The sequence below is a fragment of the Protomyctophum bolini genome, assembly GCF_963924005.1.
Source record: "Protomyctophum bolini genome assembly, chromosome: 5".
NCBI lineage: Eukaryota > Metazoa > Chordata > Actinopteri > Myctophiformes > Myctophidae > Protomyctophum > Protomyctophum bolini.
In genome coordinates, this window is record NC_137866.1 from 42,951,972 (window position 1) to 42,967,852 (window position 15,881).

General features: G+C 41.9%; 1 protein-coding gene and 1 long non-coding RNA gene across 2 annotated transcripts in view; one reads left to right on the top strand and one right to left on the bottom strand.

The window, feature by feature from the left end:
- Positions 1–927: 927 nt before the first annotated feature.
- Positions 928–2,708, top strand: LOC308316015. Its single transcript, XR_013964102.1, has 3 exons — positions 928–1,371; positions 1,652–1,712; positions 2,425–2,708. It is a non-coding gene; the product is annotated as an uncharacterized lncRNA (long non-coding RNA).
- A 12,486-nt stretch (positions 2,709–15,194) lies between these two features.
- The window catches only part of LOC308315136 (cadherin-4-like), a gene marked incomplete at its 5' end in the record, with an annotated part of 80,089 nt that continues 79,402 nt past the window's right edge, over positions 15,195–15,881 (bottom strand). The window contains one exon of the mRNA XM_080762975.1: positions 15,195–15,519. Coding sequence (XP_080619101.1) covers positions 15,313–15,519 — 207 coding nt within the window. The 3' untranslated portion in view covers positions 15,195–15,312. The remainder of the gene's footprint in view (positions 15,520–15,881) is intronic.

The window sequence follows — 15,881 nt, forward strand, 5'->3', positions numbered from 1 at the left end:
ACATGTGTGTCCATGTTGTGTGTGTGTGTCTGTGTGTCCATGCTGTGTGTGTGTGTGCCTGTCTGTCCACTGTCCATGTTGTGTGTTTCTATGGGTTACTGTTGTGCTCCTCACATCATTCTATCGGGCTGTCATCTGCATGCCACACGGCCCCCTGCCCACCCTACTAGCACGGTCCCCTGCCCACCCTACTAGCACGGTCCCCTGCCCACCCTACTAGCACGGTCCCCTGCCCACCCTACTAGCACGGTCCCCTGCCCACCCTACTAGCACGGTCCCCTGCCCACCCTACTAGCACGGTCCCCTGCCCACCCTACTAGCACGGTCCCCTGCCCACCCTACTAGCACGGTCCCCTGCCCACCCTACTAGCACGGTCCCCTGCCCACCCTAGCAGCGGTCCCCTGCCCACCCTACTAGCAGCGGTTGTCCACAGGCCTGCATGGTCCTCATAGCTTCATGGTGCTCACCACCTGCACTCAAAGCAAAGCCTCACTACACTCACTGCAGTGAGGTCCTGATTGGACCTGGGAGGAGAGACCAGTGAAGAAACAAGAATGACTCGCGTCATAACTGTCAGGTGCAGCAAAGAGACTATGGGCTGTATTTTTGCGTGTCTTAAGTACCAGGTCTTATTACTTAATTTAAGACCTGGAGGCGTGGTCAATGCTCTTTGGCCACTCAGAATAGCCAAATGGCATTGATCACGCCTCCAGGTCTTAAAGGACCACTTCGCCACTATTCAACCTAATCTGTGTGTTTTTCATCATTAGCATATATGCTAAAATACCCCGGAGTATTATCATTGGTAGTCTGTAGCTCCGTGGGCGCACTTTCAAAGCTGTCGTCCACTTACGTATTTGTCCCAAAGTGACGTAAGTGGATGACCCTCGGTAGGCTCTCAGAAACTACAAGGGACTGGACAGGTAGGGTTGCCGTAGCTAGCCTAGCCGCGAAGGACACGGTCTCTCGCCTACACAACAACAACGAGTTGTGGCTACTCCACAACAACAAGTCAGTATGGCTACTCCATGGGAGTTTTTGGACGAGATAATTTTAAATACATATTGGCAGAATCTGCGTTAGGGTCGTTATATTATGAACCAGAAATATACGGAGGAAGGAATGCATTGACGGGGACAACACTGGCACTGCTAGTTGCTGTGGGTGGACTGATGCCTGCTGGAGCGACCTAGCTATAGTAGCTAGTAGCTTTCCCTGAACCAGTACGTCGCACACACAAACTTTTCTGCCCAGGAAAAGCCCAGATAGTGTTGACTGTTTTACTGAGAAGTGGGGACATGCGTTCAGGATGCCTCAAACTGGAAGTTGCAACCGAAGCCCGATGGACCAAGAGGGACATTCAGATTTAAGTAAGTGTTCAATGTATTTACAGCTTATATGTGTGTGTGTGTGTGTGTGTGTGTGTGTGTGTCGCCACACCGTATTGTTTACATAAGTGTCAGAGGATATAGGCACGGCTTCAGCCTACAACTTTTCGGTCCAAACATCTTCTATTCATTCATTCAATTCAAAACTGTATGTATGGCATGCCATCTGAAGCAATGTACAGTATTAGCCATGGGCTCGTATGTTTCAGGGTTAGCAATGTAAACATTCAAGTGTTATACCTGTGTCCATTCATTCACTTAGGTCAGCCCAGATGGTACTACAGAAGGCTGATGAAGCTGAAGATGTCTTTGATGGACTGATGGTGAGCCATACATACTCAACTCAAACTTCATACATAAAGCACATTACTGTATTTGCTGTATTTAGTTTGACCCCCTAGAAAACTAGAGGGAATATCATTTTCAATAAAGGTTCACATATTTATATATGCTTTTACAAAGACCAGTGGTCAACCAAAGTCCCGTAAAATGTAGTAAATATACTGTCATTTATACTATAGGCCTACTGTGTCTCACACACTTTTATGACATGCAATGCAGCTCAAAGTGCTTTACAGAGCAATGGAGAGAAAAACGCAAGGCATAAAACATTGAAATAGAAGGCAGTCATGTAGGTTGGAAGGTCACAGATTCCGTTGTTTTCTTTGGCAGTATTCTGCAGTCCAGAATTGCAGTAATCGAGCCCAGAAAAAACAAAGGCATGGATCAGTGTTTTTGCATCATCTACTGACTGACAGGCTCTGATTCATGCAATATTTCTAAAGGTAAAAAAAGGCAATCTTGGTAACATGATTGTGTGAATACTTTCTACAAGTCAGGTTGCCAAGTCTGCTTATTATTATCATTGATATTTGATATAGTTGTAGCCTACCTACTAATTTGGACGGTAATCTTAACAGTCCAATACCCAAGTGTACATCACATGAAACATACTGCACATAGCCTACACACTCAGTCGTCCATTCCAGTAATCATTTAGTGCTTTCACCATTACTGACTCTTGTCTCACCACAGCATGTGCGTCTCCTGTCCTGGCCAGAAGCTGCTCCAGCGACATGTCATCATGCAGAACCACCTGCCTCAGTGACCTCTGACTAATGCACTTGTATGATTGTACATGTAGTTTGTTAGTTTCCAGTTCAACCATAGACCCCTGTTTTTATAGATTTATGTAAATCAGTACTATTAAAAGATAGTTGATTTGATGTCAAGTTTGTTTTATTTTTTCTCATGTAGGCCTATTGTATTTATACATTTTGACCAATTCCTAATACTCTGAGGCTCAAACTGTCAATATTGCATCAAAGGCCACCGTGATACAAATCATTCACATGTCTGTTTATACAAACAAGACCACAATGGAAATAAGTGTGACTTTATGTCAGTGAATGTGTTTTATTGTACTGTAACATAAGGTTTAAAAAACAAGGCCACACAGGCAAAGTTTGTCCTCCTACTCAGATTACAAAAATCGGACAGTGTGCAAGAATCCCAGAAGAAAAAGGATCGAATCAATATTGCTATATAAAAATACTCTGTTACAAGTAAAAGTCCAGAATTAAAATTGTACTTGCACAACAATATTGGTAAAGGCTTAGGAGTAGTACATGTCTAATATTTGAAAATGAGATCACATTCTTTTATCAATCCAGATTGTGTTCAATAGCAACATACAAAGTAAATTGTATCTATATAATATACTGTATACTTGGGAGTTCCTTGAAAGCCACTTATTCATCTCTTGAGTTGAAGACAGCCACCGAGACCTCAGCTCCTGCAACAAATAAAGTATTATGCAATTATGGGCCTCTGACCAATCATGAGACAATATGGTAAACAATAAGGTTTTTTATTTTAGCAAAACATTTGAAAAATAGCAAATGTACAAGCTCGCAGCACGGCACCAACTCCAAGTGACGCACTGAGCTTGTATATCTGCTATTTTTGAATAGCCAATGCAAATACAGATGCTTTCCCGGTTTTAAATGCTTTTATGTTTGGTTTGTAGTTTGCAGCTTGATATGGAAAAATTTAGCTCTGTTCCATAGCCTTACTCTGAGGCTATGGACCAGAGCTAGGAAAAATGGTGGCGTTTATGTGGAGGGTGTTCCAGTTACAAACAGCAACAAAATCTTTATAATGCTGTAAGCATCAGAGACACTCGGTATGTCAAATTAATTTATAGACATCACAACAACAACCATGTATTTTGAAAGGAAATGCATGTGGTCTCCTCCTGTAATGCAATCGCCATTCATTCAGTGTCTGGTGTACTGTACACAGCATTGTAGCTTTAGTTTATTATGACAATAATGACATACCTCTGTTCTGCAACTTCTGCTTCGATGATGATGATGCTCCGCGTCAATTCTTCCATTAGATTGCGGTTGAACTGGAAGATATCTGCGTTGGTGAAATGTTCACTGCACACCCAAAGTGGTTCACACAGCTGGGATTGCATCTGTACTTCATAACGATTTCTAAAAACAAAGCCAGCCAGTGGAATTTCGAGTCCGACGCTGCGCACGTTCGAAATCACTACTATTACGCTACTTACTATCAGAGACTACTAACTACTATACCACCACTACTGCTGTTACTATTACAACCGCTAAATATTAGCTATTATTATTACTTCTATCGCTTTCAAGTCAACTCTAAACAACACGAGAAACTTTCAGATGACAGCTTCCTGGGGGCTGCCTCACTGCCTCTCTGTCTGTCGCGCAATGCACTGTGGGTATTGTAGGAAATGATATTACCGTGCCTCAGCTCATTACATGACTCGTTCTCCGCAGCGGTTTCGCCAAATGTAAATATTTTTATTGTTTTCATGAACGGATATCATACTAAAGCATGACAAAGGCCATATAATAGTGGCGAACCGATCCTTTAAGTTAAGTAATACGACCTGGTAGGCCTACTTAAGACACGCAAAATATATTAGCCCTATGGGCTGTATTTTGCGTGTCTTTAGTACCAGGTCTTATTACCTAACTTGAGTAAACCTGGAGTAAGACCTGGAGGCGTGATCAATGCCATTTGGCTATTCTGAGTGGCCAAAGAGCATTGATCACGCCTCCAGGTCTTTAGTTTACTCAAGTTAGGTAATGAGACCTGGTATACTTAAGACACGCCAACAGTGGTCTTATCTCCCATTGGCTTAGAGGATACGGCTTCATGTTGCAGCATTCAGACTATGGGTTTTATCTCCCATTGGCTTAGAGGATACGGCTTCATGTTGCAGCATTCAGACCATGGGTTTTATCTCCCATTGGCTTAGAGGCGCTAGAGGCAGCCAATCATGAAAAAGGGTATGTTATGGAAAGCTTCGGTTTTGATAGAGGATCACTATAGAGTGTCAATACTGCATTTGTCAGGACATTGTGTTCCTCTCTAGCCTGACATTAGGCTGCTACCATTCCACCCAAAACAAGAGAAATGTATCATGCTCAAGATCAGGCTGCTATCTCAGATATTAATGTACTGTAGTATAGTTATGTAAAATGTATACCATAATGGCTTTCATATTTCACAGAAGACATATTTCTAAAGTGGCATGCCGTGTTTGTGCAATTTATTGCATATTGAAAGTTCTTAGTGCACTGATTAAAATGTACATGTATGAATATATTAGCTTGAAAGCCATACATCAAAACGATAAATTCAGTGTTACTGAGAACACAGCATGTTTGATCGCTTATTTGTGTGATCCATGAAATATAATATATTTGCCGCTTAAAGACGCTTAAAACACAACAAATATAAAACCAAAATATAGCTGCAAGCAGTGATAAGGCGGGACCAAGAAAGAAGACAATACGCAATAAGAACAGTATGCCCAAATAAGACTGACGAGCTCAGTTGTCTGTACCCGGATTTGAACACAGAACCTTGTGAAGGCTGGGAGGTTGGAGTGTACGTGCAAATGCTTCATGCCGATCAGTGCAGCGGTGCCCAAGATTAGTAGTTCATAGACAGAATCATGGACGGGCGCACAGACAGACTCATGGGATCGAAAACATAATCTCCAGCCTGGCGGAGATGAGGGATAAGAGAAAAAGTTGGCTGGCAAGGGGGCAAGCATTCTTGACTCCCTGTGTGTTTTCTAATACACAGCCAAGATGGCCATATTGTGTCTGAACAAGTGGAATGGCTGGCACTGTCTCTCTCTCTGTGTGGTGCAGAGACACAGAGTCATCAGAAGCCTGCTCTTTCATTCCCAGGTCACCACATGCTGCAGGCTGCAGGGAGCCTCAGTCATGTTAACTCTACTGTTGGATGGATGAACTGTCATTAAGCCTTTTGGCCGGGAGGCAGGAGTATAATGTATCGTCACTGTCGGGTAGAAACCTTGTATGTCCTTCCACCCCCCCCCGCCAGCAGCACGTGCAGCACTATCTCTCTCTCTGTTTCTGGCACAACAACGCCCCTACTGGTACCGATAGTCATACTGGTGCTCATTAACGTCACATAGGCGGACACATAGGTGAACACGGACATTGCTGTTCCTTGGAGTGGTTGAACCACTCAAAAATAGAAGATCTACAGTACAACTATTGTAGTTACTATATTATTATTAGTAGTAGTAGTATTGTGACAGAGTTCCTGCTACGTGAAGACAGTGTGCTACTTCAATAACGTAAGGATAGGACAAACAGTGTAAGTCATTCTGGTATGTAGGTTAACTTCTATACTATCCATGTCCTATTGTCCATAAGGGAGTCATATGTAGGCTACAGTCCTGGATCTGTATCTCACAAAAGACAGAGACCTTGTTGCATTACACTTACAAAGACAAATCACTGACATACACTCGTTCGCTCACGTTTACTATAACAACTGACTTGCCCTAGCTTTACAAGAGACAAAACAGTTCTCTGGTGACATATTAGTTATTACAATCTGCACTATACTCGTAAGTGGCCAATGAGGGCAAATGTCCCTTAGGGACATGTACCCATCTTATAATGGACAAATTAGTTTCTACAGGCCCGTTTCGAAGCCACTATTTCAACCAATTCAAATCCACCATCCTGAAATTTCCAGTCCTGAATGTAACCGGAAAACAAATGCTATTGGTTGGAAGGGCAGCCAGGGTGGGTCTTCAGTACCTTCTTTTAATCCGTTAAAAATACTGGGATAATTTTCTAAAAACACCATATGATAACTGAAACAAGGCATGCAACTATAGCGACTGAAAACAAAGAACATGTAGACCTAATGTTTACTAAAATAATAAAAATAAAATCCGGTCAAATATCCATAGACAAATGTCCCTTGTCTTGGGCTTTCACCACTGCTGCAGCCACACACACAAAACATCAGAGACATAACAGAGGAATTAGGCATGAGGCCGATTACCTATGCCGTCATATCACCAGAAGGGTCCAGAAACTCTTTTGCCATGAGAACAGAGATGATTCTCTCTCTTCAATGACAAATGTTTATTTTATGACCATGCTGCTAAAAAGTCTCTCTCTCAGATGCACATACACGTGCGCACGCACCCATGACTATCCTAGATCCACAATTCCAAGAGACATAGAAGCACTTTGACACCTGTCACACCTCCAGTTGTGTCAAAGCTCTGAACAAGAACTGTCCAGAGAGAGCTAAAACAATCGATGAAGTTAAGAGGGAGGGAGTGAAAAAGGAGTGAGATTAGTGGTGTCTTGCTGTGCGCTCACTGGAACGCTAGCAGGCTAATTGCTTGGAGACCAAAGCGAGGAGCTGGACAGCAGAGGGGAGCAAAAGGAATCAATGGTTAGAAGTTGAGGTGATGTATGCAGGGAGTGCATCTAACAGACTAGCCCTGCCTGAGGTCAAAGGGGGTAAATGTAACACATAACCCTGCCCTGCACTCCATAAGCAGAAATATATGCCCTAATGGGGATTCCTCTTTGGATGAAGGGTAGATGTTTGGTTTACCACGTGCAAGACAAAGGTTGTGTTAAAGCCCACTTCAGTCTAGAGCTTTAATCAGACCTGAAAGGTTGAGCCCAGCAAGTCCTGGCTGGAACGACAAAATTCTGTCCAAACCTTAGACTGAGTTTATTTTTGCCAAATAGCCTACGTAGATATTGTCTTGATATTGTGATATAATCATAAGATACCAAAATAGTGAAATATCCAATTTACAAACTCAAAGCACAATAGTAGCCTATACTGTAGCCTCTATACTGTAGTGATTAAAACAGAGAAAATACATTGCTTGTTTGTCATATATTACAATATCCAATACAATATCTAGTCTGTCTCATATCATGACCAATTTAATGGCCAGCCCTAATATGTCATATACAAGCAATGGTCACAGAAGTTCATTGTCAAAGTCATTGCGATAGTATTCTAATTTCTAGATGATCTTCAGGTCATGTGTTCCTCCCTAAAATATAATTTGGGTACTTCAATAGCCACAATTTGCATCTCTAGATTTTGTTATAATGGGATGAATCTAGAGTTGCAAAACCCTCCATTGACTCCGCACTCATCCACATTGCTTTTGCGATCTGTATTAAACAACGTTAAACTCACCAACATTAAGCTGTAGGGAAAACTTGAATTGCCCTCTTTCAATCTGCAAAGCATTTGTTTCATAAAAATCCACCGTAGACATGTTATGAGCTACTTTCTGTCAAGAAATTGTGCAGATGATTATTTTTCTATTAAAGTGTTGGGGTCGCGCTGCTGCCTCCTGCATTATTTGAAACAGGTGGTACGCAGGGCCGTTCAGTGACTTCGACAAGTGCTTCCAAACTCCAACAATTAAAAAAAAGAATCACCTGCACAGAATTTCTTGACATAAAGTAGCTCATAACATGTCTACGGGGTATTTTTTATGAAACAAACGCTTTGCAGATTGAAAGAGGATAATTCAAGCTTGGCCTACAGCTGCAATGTTGGTGAGTTTAACATTGTTAAATACAAGCAGATCGCAGATGCAAATTGGATGAATGGGGAGTCAATGGAGGGTATTGCAACTCCAGATTCATCCCATTATGAGAAAAAAATAGTTGCAAATTGCGGCTTGTGCTGATCTATAGTAAGGTAACTTTAATGATATTTAGCCTCTGCATGTGCAGGCCCAATATGCTGTTCTAGGCCAATTATCCTCGTTTACCAGCAGTTTCATAACAATAATTGATTCATAAAATCAACTCAAAATAATTAAAAAGTTAACAAAGTCTTTCATTTTGTAATCAATGTGTGTGTGCGTAAGAGTGGTTGAACCAAAAAAGAATATCATGTGGGGCATTCATTCTGCTACGCACACCTGTGGCTTGATGGTGACATACCCAGCAAGCACGTGTAACCCCCACCTGTACCCCACTCTGCGTATTACGGTGGACGCTTTGTTCTAGGTCCGTTAAAGCTGTTATGTTCGATGTACAATGACCACAGCGACACATCAGACGAAACAGTAACTTTTGTTGAGTAACCTCTTGGAACCCTTTTAGTATTTTTTAGCAGCTGTAGATAGTGCACATGAAATACATACAAATAAACAATGGTACATTAGCCGGCATGAACAATAACCCCCCAAAAAAAAATAGAAAATAAATGTCTTTAAGTGAAGTCGTCACTTTTTAGAGCTTTGTACTTTGTAGGACTTATACTGTCAGTATTGGGATCAGGGATCAGTATTGGGATCAGACTGATCAGGTCTGACTATTTGGAGTGCACTCTTAGTTCACGCGTTCGGTTCAGCACCAGTCGGGTGACTGGCACAATCCTACCATCAACAGACCGGCCGTCTGCTGTCTGAGAACGTGGTTGATGCAGATTTGTGTCCTGGAATCATCAAACTGGGTAGCTCGCCATCAACTAGGTCTCCAGGGATACTGGTCTCCACTCTCCAGGGATCTTCAACCTCATCAAAAAACCTGACCTGTATTTGAAACAGGTCTTTTAGTTCTATAATCTAACTATATGAATTAAATCCCTTCAAGTATCTCCATCATGATATTCTCTTGTTGTACAACCTTTTTTATCTCAATATCAACTGAGTATTGCGGAATGCAAATACTCTATGAACTCAGTTTTTAACTCTAAACCCGAATACCATATGAAATTATTTTTTAGAATTATATCTTTATCTTCACATACAGTCACATATGCTTGGCATATTTTTAACCAATAACTGGTTGAATACAAAATAAAAGTATTAAACTGCTTCAGTTTAACCATTATATCAACATACAAAAATATCTTATTATTAATCATGAACTCAAAATTACATTTAGTGCAAAATAAAATACATAGTGCTTTTCTGTCATAATAAAGCACACAAAGGCACCAATTAACTCTCACTGTGTTTAACACATACTGATAATATAAATAGAATACCTCCTGTCATTTAGCATTTATGACCAAAACATGTGGAATGTACCTTTAAAATGCATTTGCAATTGTAACATTTCCCATCTCAAATCAAATCCCGTTTTTGTGCAGTTAGTACTATAACAGTAAAATAATATATTTCCCACAACACTAAGTTACAACAACATTTCAACAGCCACAGATATCTCACCGAATCACATCCAATGTTCCAGTACTGAGCGACGTCAGGACTCAACTCTCACAGTCACAACAGGGGTTTGCCTGTATACAACAGGGTGCTAGCTGTTAGCATCATGTATGAAAGACGTTAGCATTAGCTAGTTAGCAAAACATGTCAATGTGTTGGTTTGTTTATCTCACCGAGTGGGTTAACGTTTGGTTCACACACCAAACGGCTGCAGGATTCTCCCCTGTGAAGGCTAACATACAGCACCAACCACACTGTAGCCACAGCTGGTGTATTTGTTCTGTTATTTATATCGTTTTTATGAACGTAATCTGTCTCAGTTGATTCACTGCTGCTTCTATGCATTCGCGCCAAAGAGGAAGTGTAGACGTGGTGACGTCACTTTCAGCTGCGCTGTTGTGATATGCTTTCAAGTGTGTGCTTGTAAAAAGCAGTGCTGCCCTCTAGCGTTGCTTCGAAGTATACCTCATGAGTCATGAACAACTAAACCATTGAGTATTATTAGTTTGAGGTAGGTTATTTTGTACATAAATAAATAAAACAATACCTTTCAATACGAATAAATAACAGCTTGGTTAACCTTGTTAACTCTTCTAGCTTGTAAACTGGGTTTTCCACCTGGGTTACACACGGTCAGGACCTGGACGAATTAGTGACATCTTGATTGTGGCCAGACCAAGTCAAACCAAGACTAGTCAGATCTGGCCCAAAATATCACCTGATTTCACCCAACATACATTCTGCCCACTAAGACGGATGTCCCTGGATGAATCAGAGAGAGTCCGATCGAGGCCAGATCAACTTAAGTCAGATCTGCGACAGAATAAGCTATATTATTTCAACTGGTGAAGATATCCTGTAAATGACGTAAAGATCATCCCCATATGAACGTCACAATGTCATCATGGCGTCATTTGGCTTGCTGGGTAATTATCCAAGGCGACCAGTAGGGGCGACATTTAGTCAAGAAATATAAAATTAAATCTGCAGAGGCCCTGCACATGTCAAAGCTATAATATTGTTCATTCTCCCTCCATTTGTTTTCATGTATGATGGAAATTTCACGAGTTCATTGTAGTCACATCTTCGGTCAGTGTCAAAGTCTGTTGCACACCAATAAGGTTTGAAGCAAAGAGGGAGCATTTTCAAGAGTTTCAATTAATTCCACAAAGCAGCCAGATGGCTATTCATTTATCTGTCAAATTGTATTCCTGCAGAACAGATGGCAATGGAATTTAGTTTGGAGACAATTAAATCTATCTATAAAAAAATAAATACAAATAAATGGTGTGCGTGTGTGTGTGTGTGTGTGTGTGTGTGTGTGTGTGTGTGTGTGTGTGTGTGTGTGTGTGTGTGTGTGTGTGTGTGTGTGTGTGTGTGTGTGCGTGCGTGCGTGCGTGCATGTGTGTGTGCGTGCATAATTGCATATGTGCTTATTTTTGCTTAGTACACATTAGCCTGAACCCAATATACTTTACACAACACAGATGATAGTGTTGGCAAGCCAAGCCATGAAAGAAGAAAAAAAACTGTTAAAAAAAATCCTAAATAAATTAATAGCACAGGCAGACTCTTCACATACTGTACTAGAGCATGTCTGAAATAAATGAAAATGAAATTGACATGTAAATATGAAATAAATGCTTAAATATGTAGGTAGGTGTAATGTTAGAGAGAGACCACAGAAGTGAACCTTTCAAGCCTGTTTTCTCAACTCGCTGTTTCTGCAAGACATTACTCTATAAGCCATATCTCCAAAACTAGTGGGTCAAACTGAACAACCAAGACCTATGTCAATTTGAAGCTATCCATATGACATGAAAAAAAACATTAAAAAAATTCTAGCCTCGGCCAGAAATATAGTGATGGTCGTCAGTATGCTTTGGGTGATAGCAGAGTAGAAGGACTTCATCAGGATTTTCTGTGACACCCTGCAATTCCGTAAGTGCCTGAGGGCATAACAGGCGCTGTCTCTGCTTCTTTGCCACAGACCCTGTGTACATCCTCCATGCCAGTTCCTTGATGATGTACAGCAAGGTACACTCTCTCCTCTGGTGACCCAGCGATCAAAGAGGGCCGTCTAGGACTTCTATCGATTCTCGCAGAAGTCCATCATTATTTTCCCGAACTTCAGCAAGAGGCAGTTGTCTTGGCATGCCTGTGAGAGTACTGCTACATCCTCCATGACCTCTTCTAGTCATTTGAGATCATGCCCAGCCCACCACCAGTGTGTCATCAGCAAACTTGGCCATAACCTTAATGGAGAGAGAATGACATTAAAAAATGTCAAAGGTAGAATAAGCGTAACAATAACTTAAGCACGTACTGTATTATTACTTGCGCAAGCAGAGCGCGCAAGTAATCGTTTCGCTTGGTCTCTTCGAAGTGAAGCCAAGTTTTCTTCAACGGTAAATCTGTGCCTGGTTTGCTGGGACTAGTTACAACATTACGTCATCCTTGAGAGAGTACATGGTGTGTATATGACGTAATGTTACAAGTTACAAGTTACAAGTTACAACATTACGTCATATACACACCATGTACTCTCTCAAGGATGACGTAATGTTGTAACTAGTCCCAGCAAACCAGGCACAGATTTACCGTTGAAGAAAACTTGTCTTCACTTTTTGGAACCAAGTAACCACAGTATACTGCTAATCAAATTACAACTACATACTCTGTATGTAGTTGTAACTAGAACAACTACATACAGTCTGTGCCTGGTTTGCTGGGACTAGTTACAAGTTACAAGTTACAACATTACGTCATATACACACCATGTACTCTGGTCCCAGTTCACAACGATGACGTAATGTTGTAACTGGTCCCAGCAAACCAGGCACAAACCTACGGTTGAAACTGCTACTGCTAATCAAATTACAACTACATACTCTGTATGTAGTTGTAATGTGATTTGTAATTTGTAAATCTGTGCCTGGTCTGCTGGGACCAGACTACACAGATGACCATTTCTCTTATGTCATCACTGAGAGCTAGTCATACATATACACACCATGTACTCTGGTCCCATACTTTCCAGCGGTCGAAAGTACTTGCGCGCTCTGCTTGCGCACTAGTAGGCCATTTATGGCCTACTAGTGTGCAACAAGCAAGTATGCACTCGGCAGAGTGCAGTTCTAGTTACAAGATGGAATGCCCATAATAAAGATCCGGCTTATCTCCTTCTCTGTCCTCTCCTCACTCGTGTACAAGACTCCGAGATACTTAAACACCTTCACCTGGGGTAATGTCTCATTCCCTACCCGGACTCTGCACAATCCATCGGTTTCCTGCTGAGAACCATGGCTTCAGATTTGGAGATGCTGATCCTCATCCCATCCGCCGTGGCGTGCACTCAACTGCAACCGGTCCAGTGAGAGCTGAAGAAAGGTCTTGGACCGATGGCGCCATCAGGACCACATCATCTGCAAAAAGCAGTGAAGCAACCCTTATCTCAGCGAGCCGTATACCCTCTCCGCCACGACTTCGCCTCGAGATCCTCACCGAGCCGCATACCCTCTCCGCCACGACTTCGCCTTGAGATCCTGTCCATGAAACAGGATAGGTGTGCAGCCCTGGCGGAGGCCAACCCCCACCGGAAACGAATCTGACATACTCCCAAGCATACGGACACAGCTCTCTCATATATATATATATATATATATAGACAACAACTTGTCTTCCGCAACAACAGCTATTTATAACTCTCTACAGATCTTGAAAGTGTAGATGTCACAATCTTTTTCATGGAGTTTGACGTTCTGAAAGGAGACAGATTGTGAGTGTTGCCAAATCCCTGGCTCAGCTCTCTCTCTTACTATGACAGGGGACTGGCAACAGAGATTGTACATGAAAAATCTGTTTTAATAACACTGAATAAGACAATCCCTCCCCCCAATTTTTTAAAATAATAAATTAAACAAACTACAGACGAAAAGATGATTAGACGATTAGTGCTCACACAATTCAGTATGTGTTAGATGTCATCTAGTAGTCCATGAATCATATTTTTTATTTTATTTTTTCAACACATTTACCTCACAATAACTGGTATCATGTTGATAACCTTTGGGTGTGTAGATAAACATGCAAAACCCCACCTGAACTTAAATAACCCTCGTATGTACTTCAAATAGCAATGGAAAAGGTAAAGTGGTTCATCAATTTTTATCAAAACTCAGCAACACGCCTTATCAAGTGTTACAGTAGGTGCACAATAATCAGACCTCAAAACGAACACAAACACTATCAAAGCCATGATTAACAAGGACACATCTTCTTTCGAATGTTGTACGTCCATTCTTGTTATTTGATCACATTCAAGTTGACTATGATCTAGGAGCTCAGATGTGCCAGACAAAAAATAAATGATTTGTCTGTAACTCATCCTGAGCCATTGTTGGCTTATATAAACAGAACACCTTCATGTGTCAGTGATGCCTCCAGAAGCAGCACCAACATGTCCCGCAGCTACCATGGCCCTGCAGGAAATCACAATTAGCATGGGATTAAGGTCCAAGTTAAAGGGTCATGGGTCATATGGTGGGCAGGTAAGCCCATGAAATGAAAACCAATCCTGAGTTAGCAGGAATCTGCAAGATACGCACCGCTGAAGGCACTTCTTAAACAACAGTGCTTCTCTTCTAAGTAATTCAATATCAAGTAGCCTTCCACACAGGAAGGACTTACATTTCTGTACTGTCTGTTTTTTCTTTAGTTCTCAAAGCAAGCAGCAGAGCCTAATGTATACTATCTGCACAACGACAGACAGAAGGGCTTTTGGTGAAGAAAGAGTATACTGAACCCTCAACAGTAAAGAGTATACTGAACCCTCAACAGTAAAGAGTATACTGAACCCTCAACAGTAAAGAGTATACTGAACCCTCAACAGTAAAGAGTATACTGAACCCTCAACAGTAAAGAGTATAGTGAACCCTCAGCAGTAAATGGCTCACATCTTAAGGGGAGTTTGGATAACAGAATCTAAACTCAAACCCCAATAAACATTAAATCAGACAAACAAAACTAACACCTACGTCTCGCATAAATAAAGCCTGCAGTCCTAGGCTCCATTTTCAGTCTGGAACAGCTCCATTTTCAGTCATTTTCAGTTTTAGAGCTGGAGAGAAGGCTAAGAAATGGCACCCAGAACTGCCTCTCGGCACGGTCCACTGTGGCAGATCATTTGATTGGTCGGTTGGTTTGTCAGTGTGTGTCGTCATCATTATGTGTGTTAAGGAACAGCGTTCAGCCCTGATTTGTTGGGGGATAGAGCATGGCAGGCCAGCTTACAGGGCAGCGGTGTGTGTGTGTGTGTGTTTGTGTCTGCACGTGTACGTATGTGTGTGTGTGTGTGTGTTGGAGCACAGAGTTTAATCGTCGTCGCCTCCTCCATACATGTCCGCCAGCTTTTTGAAGCGGGGGCCCCAGTCGTTGAGGTAGTCATAGTCTTGGTCTCCTGTGCTGGAGGAGTTGAGGGAGCTGACGGAGCCGGCGGTGGAGCCGCCGCCCTCGTAGTCGAACACCAGCAGGGAGTCGTAGGGAGGGGCCGTGGGGTCGTTGTCCGCTGCTCGTAGACCCTTGGACAGCACAGAGAGAAAGGATCACAGCCGTCAGTATCCACCAGGCTATGAGACACAAGAATTAGAGTTACAAAGGGAGCATTGAGGCGATACAAAAAAAAAAAAGATGTTCGGGCCGCTACACGGCAGCACTCACTCCTACGTTGCACCGCCGTTCCGACTGACATGTCTGGGTCCATCGGCTGGAACTATAGTGCTCCAGGAGGACCAACAAAAATACATGCACACGACAGTTTTTACAAAATATCATTGTTTGTATCTTTCTGTCTTTTTTTTTATGATCAGTACATTATTTTGATTTTTTACAAAAACAGAAAATACTAACACAACAACAACAACAGAATACGTATTCATGGACA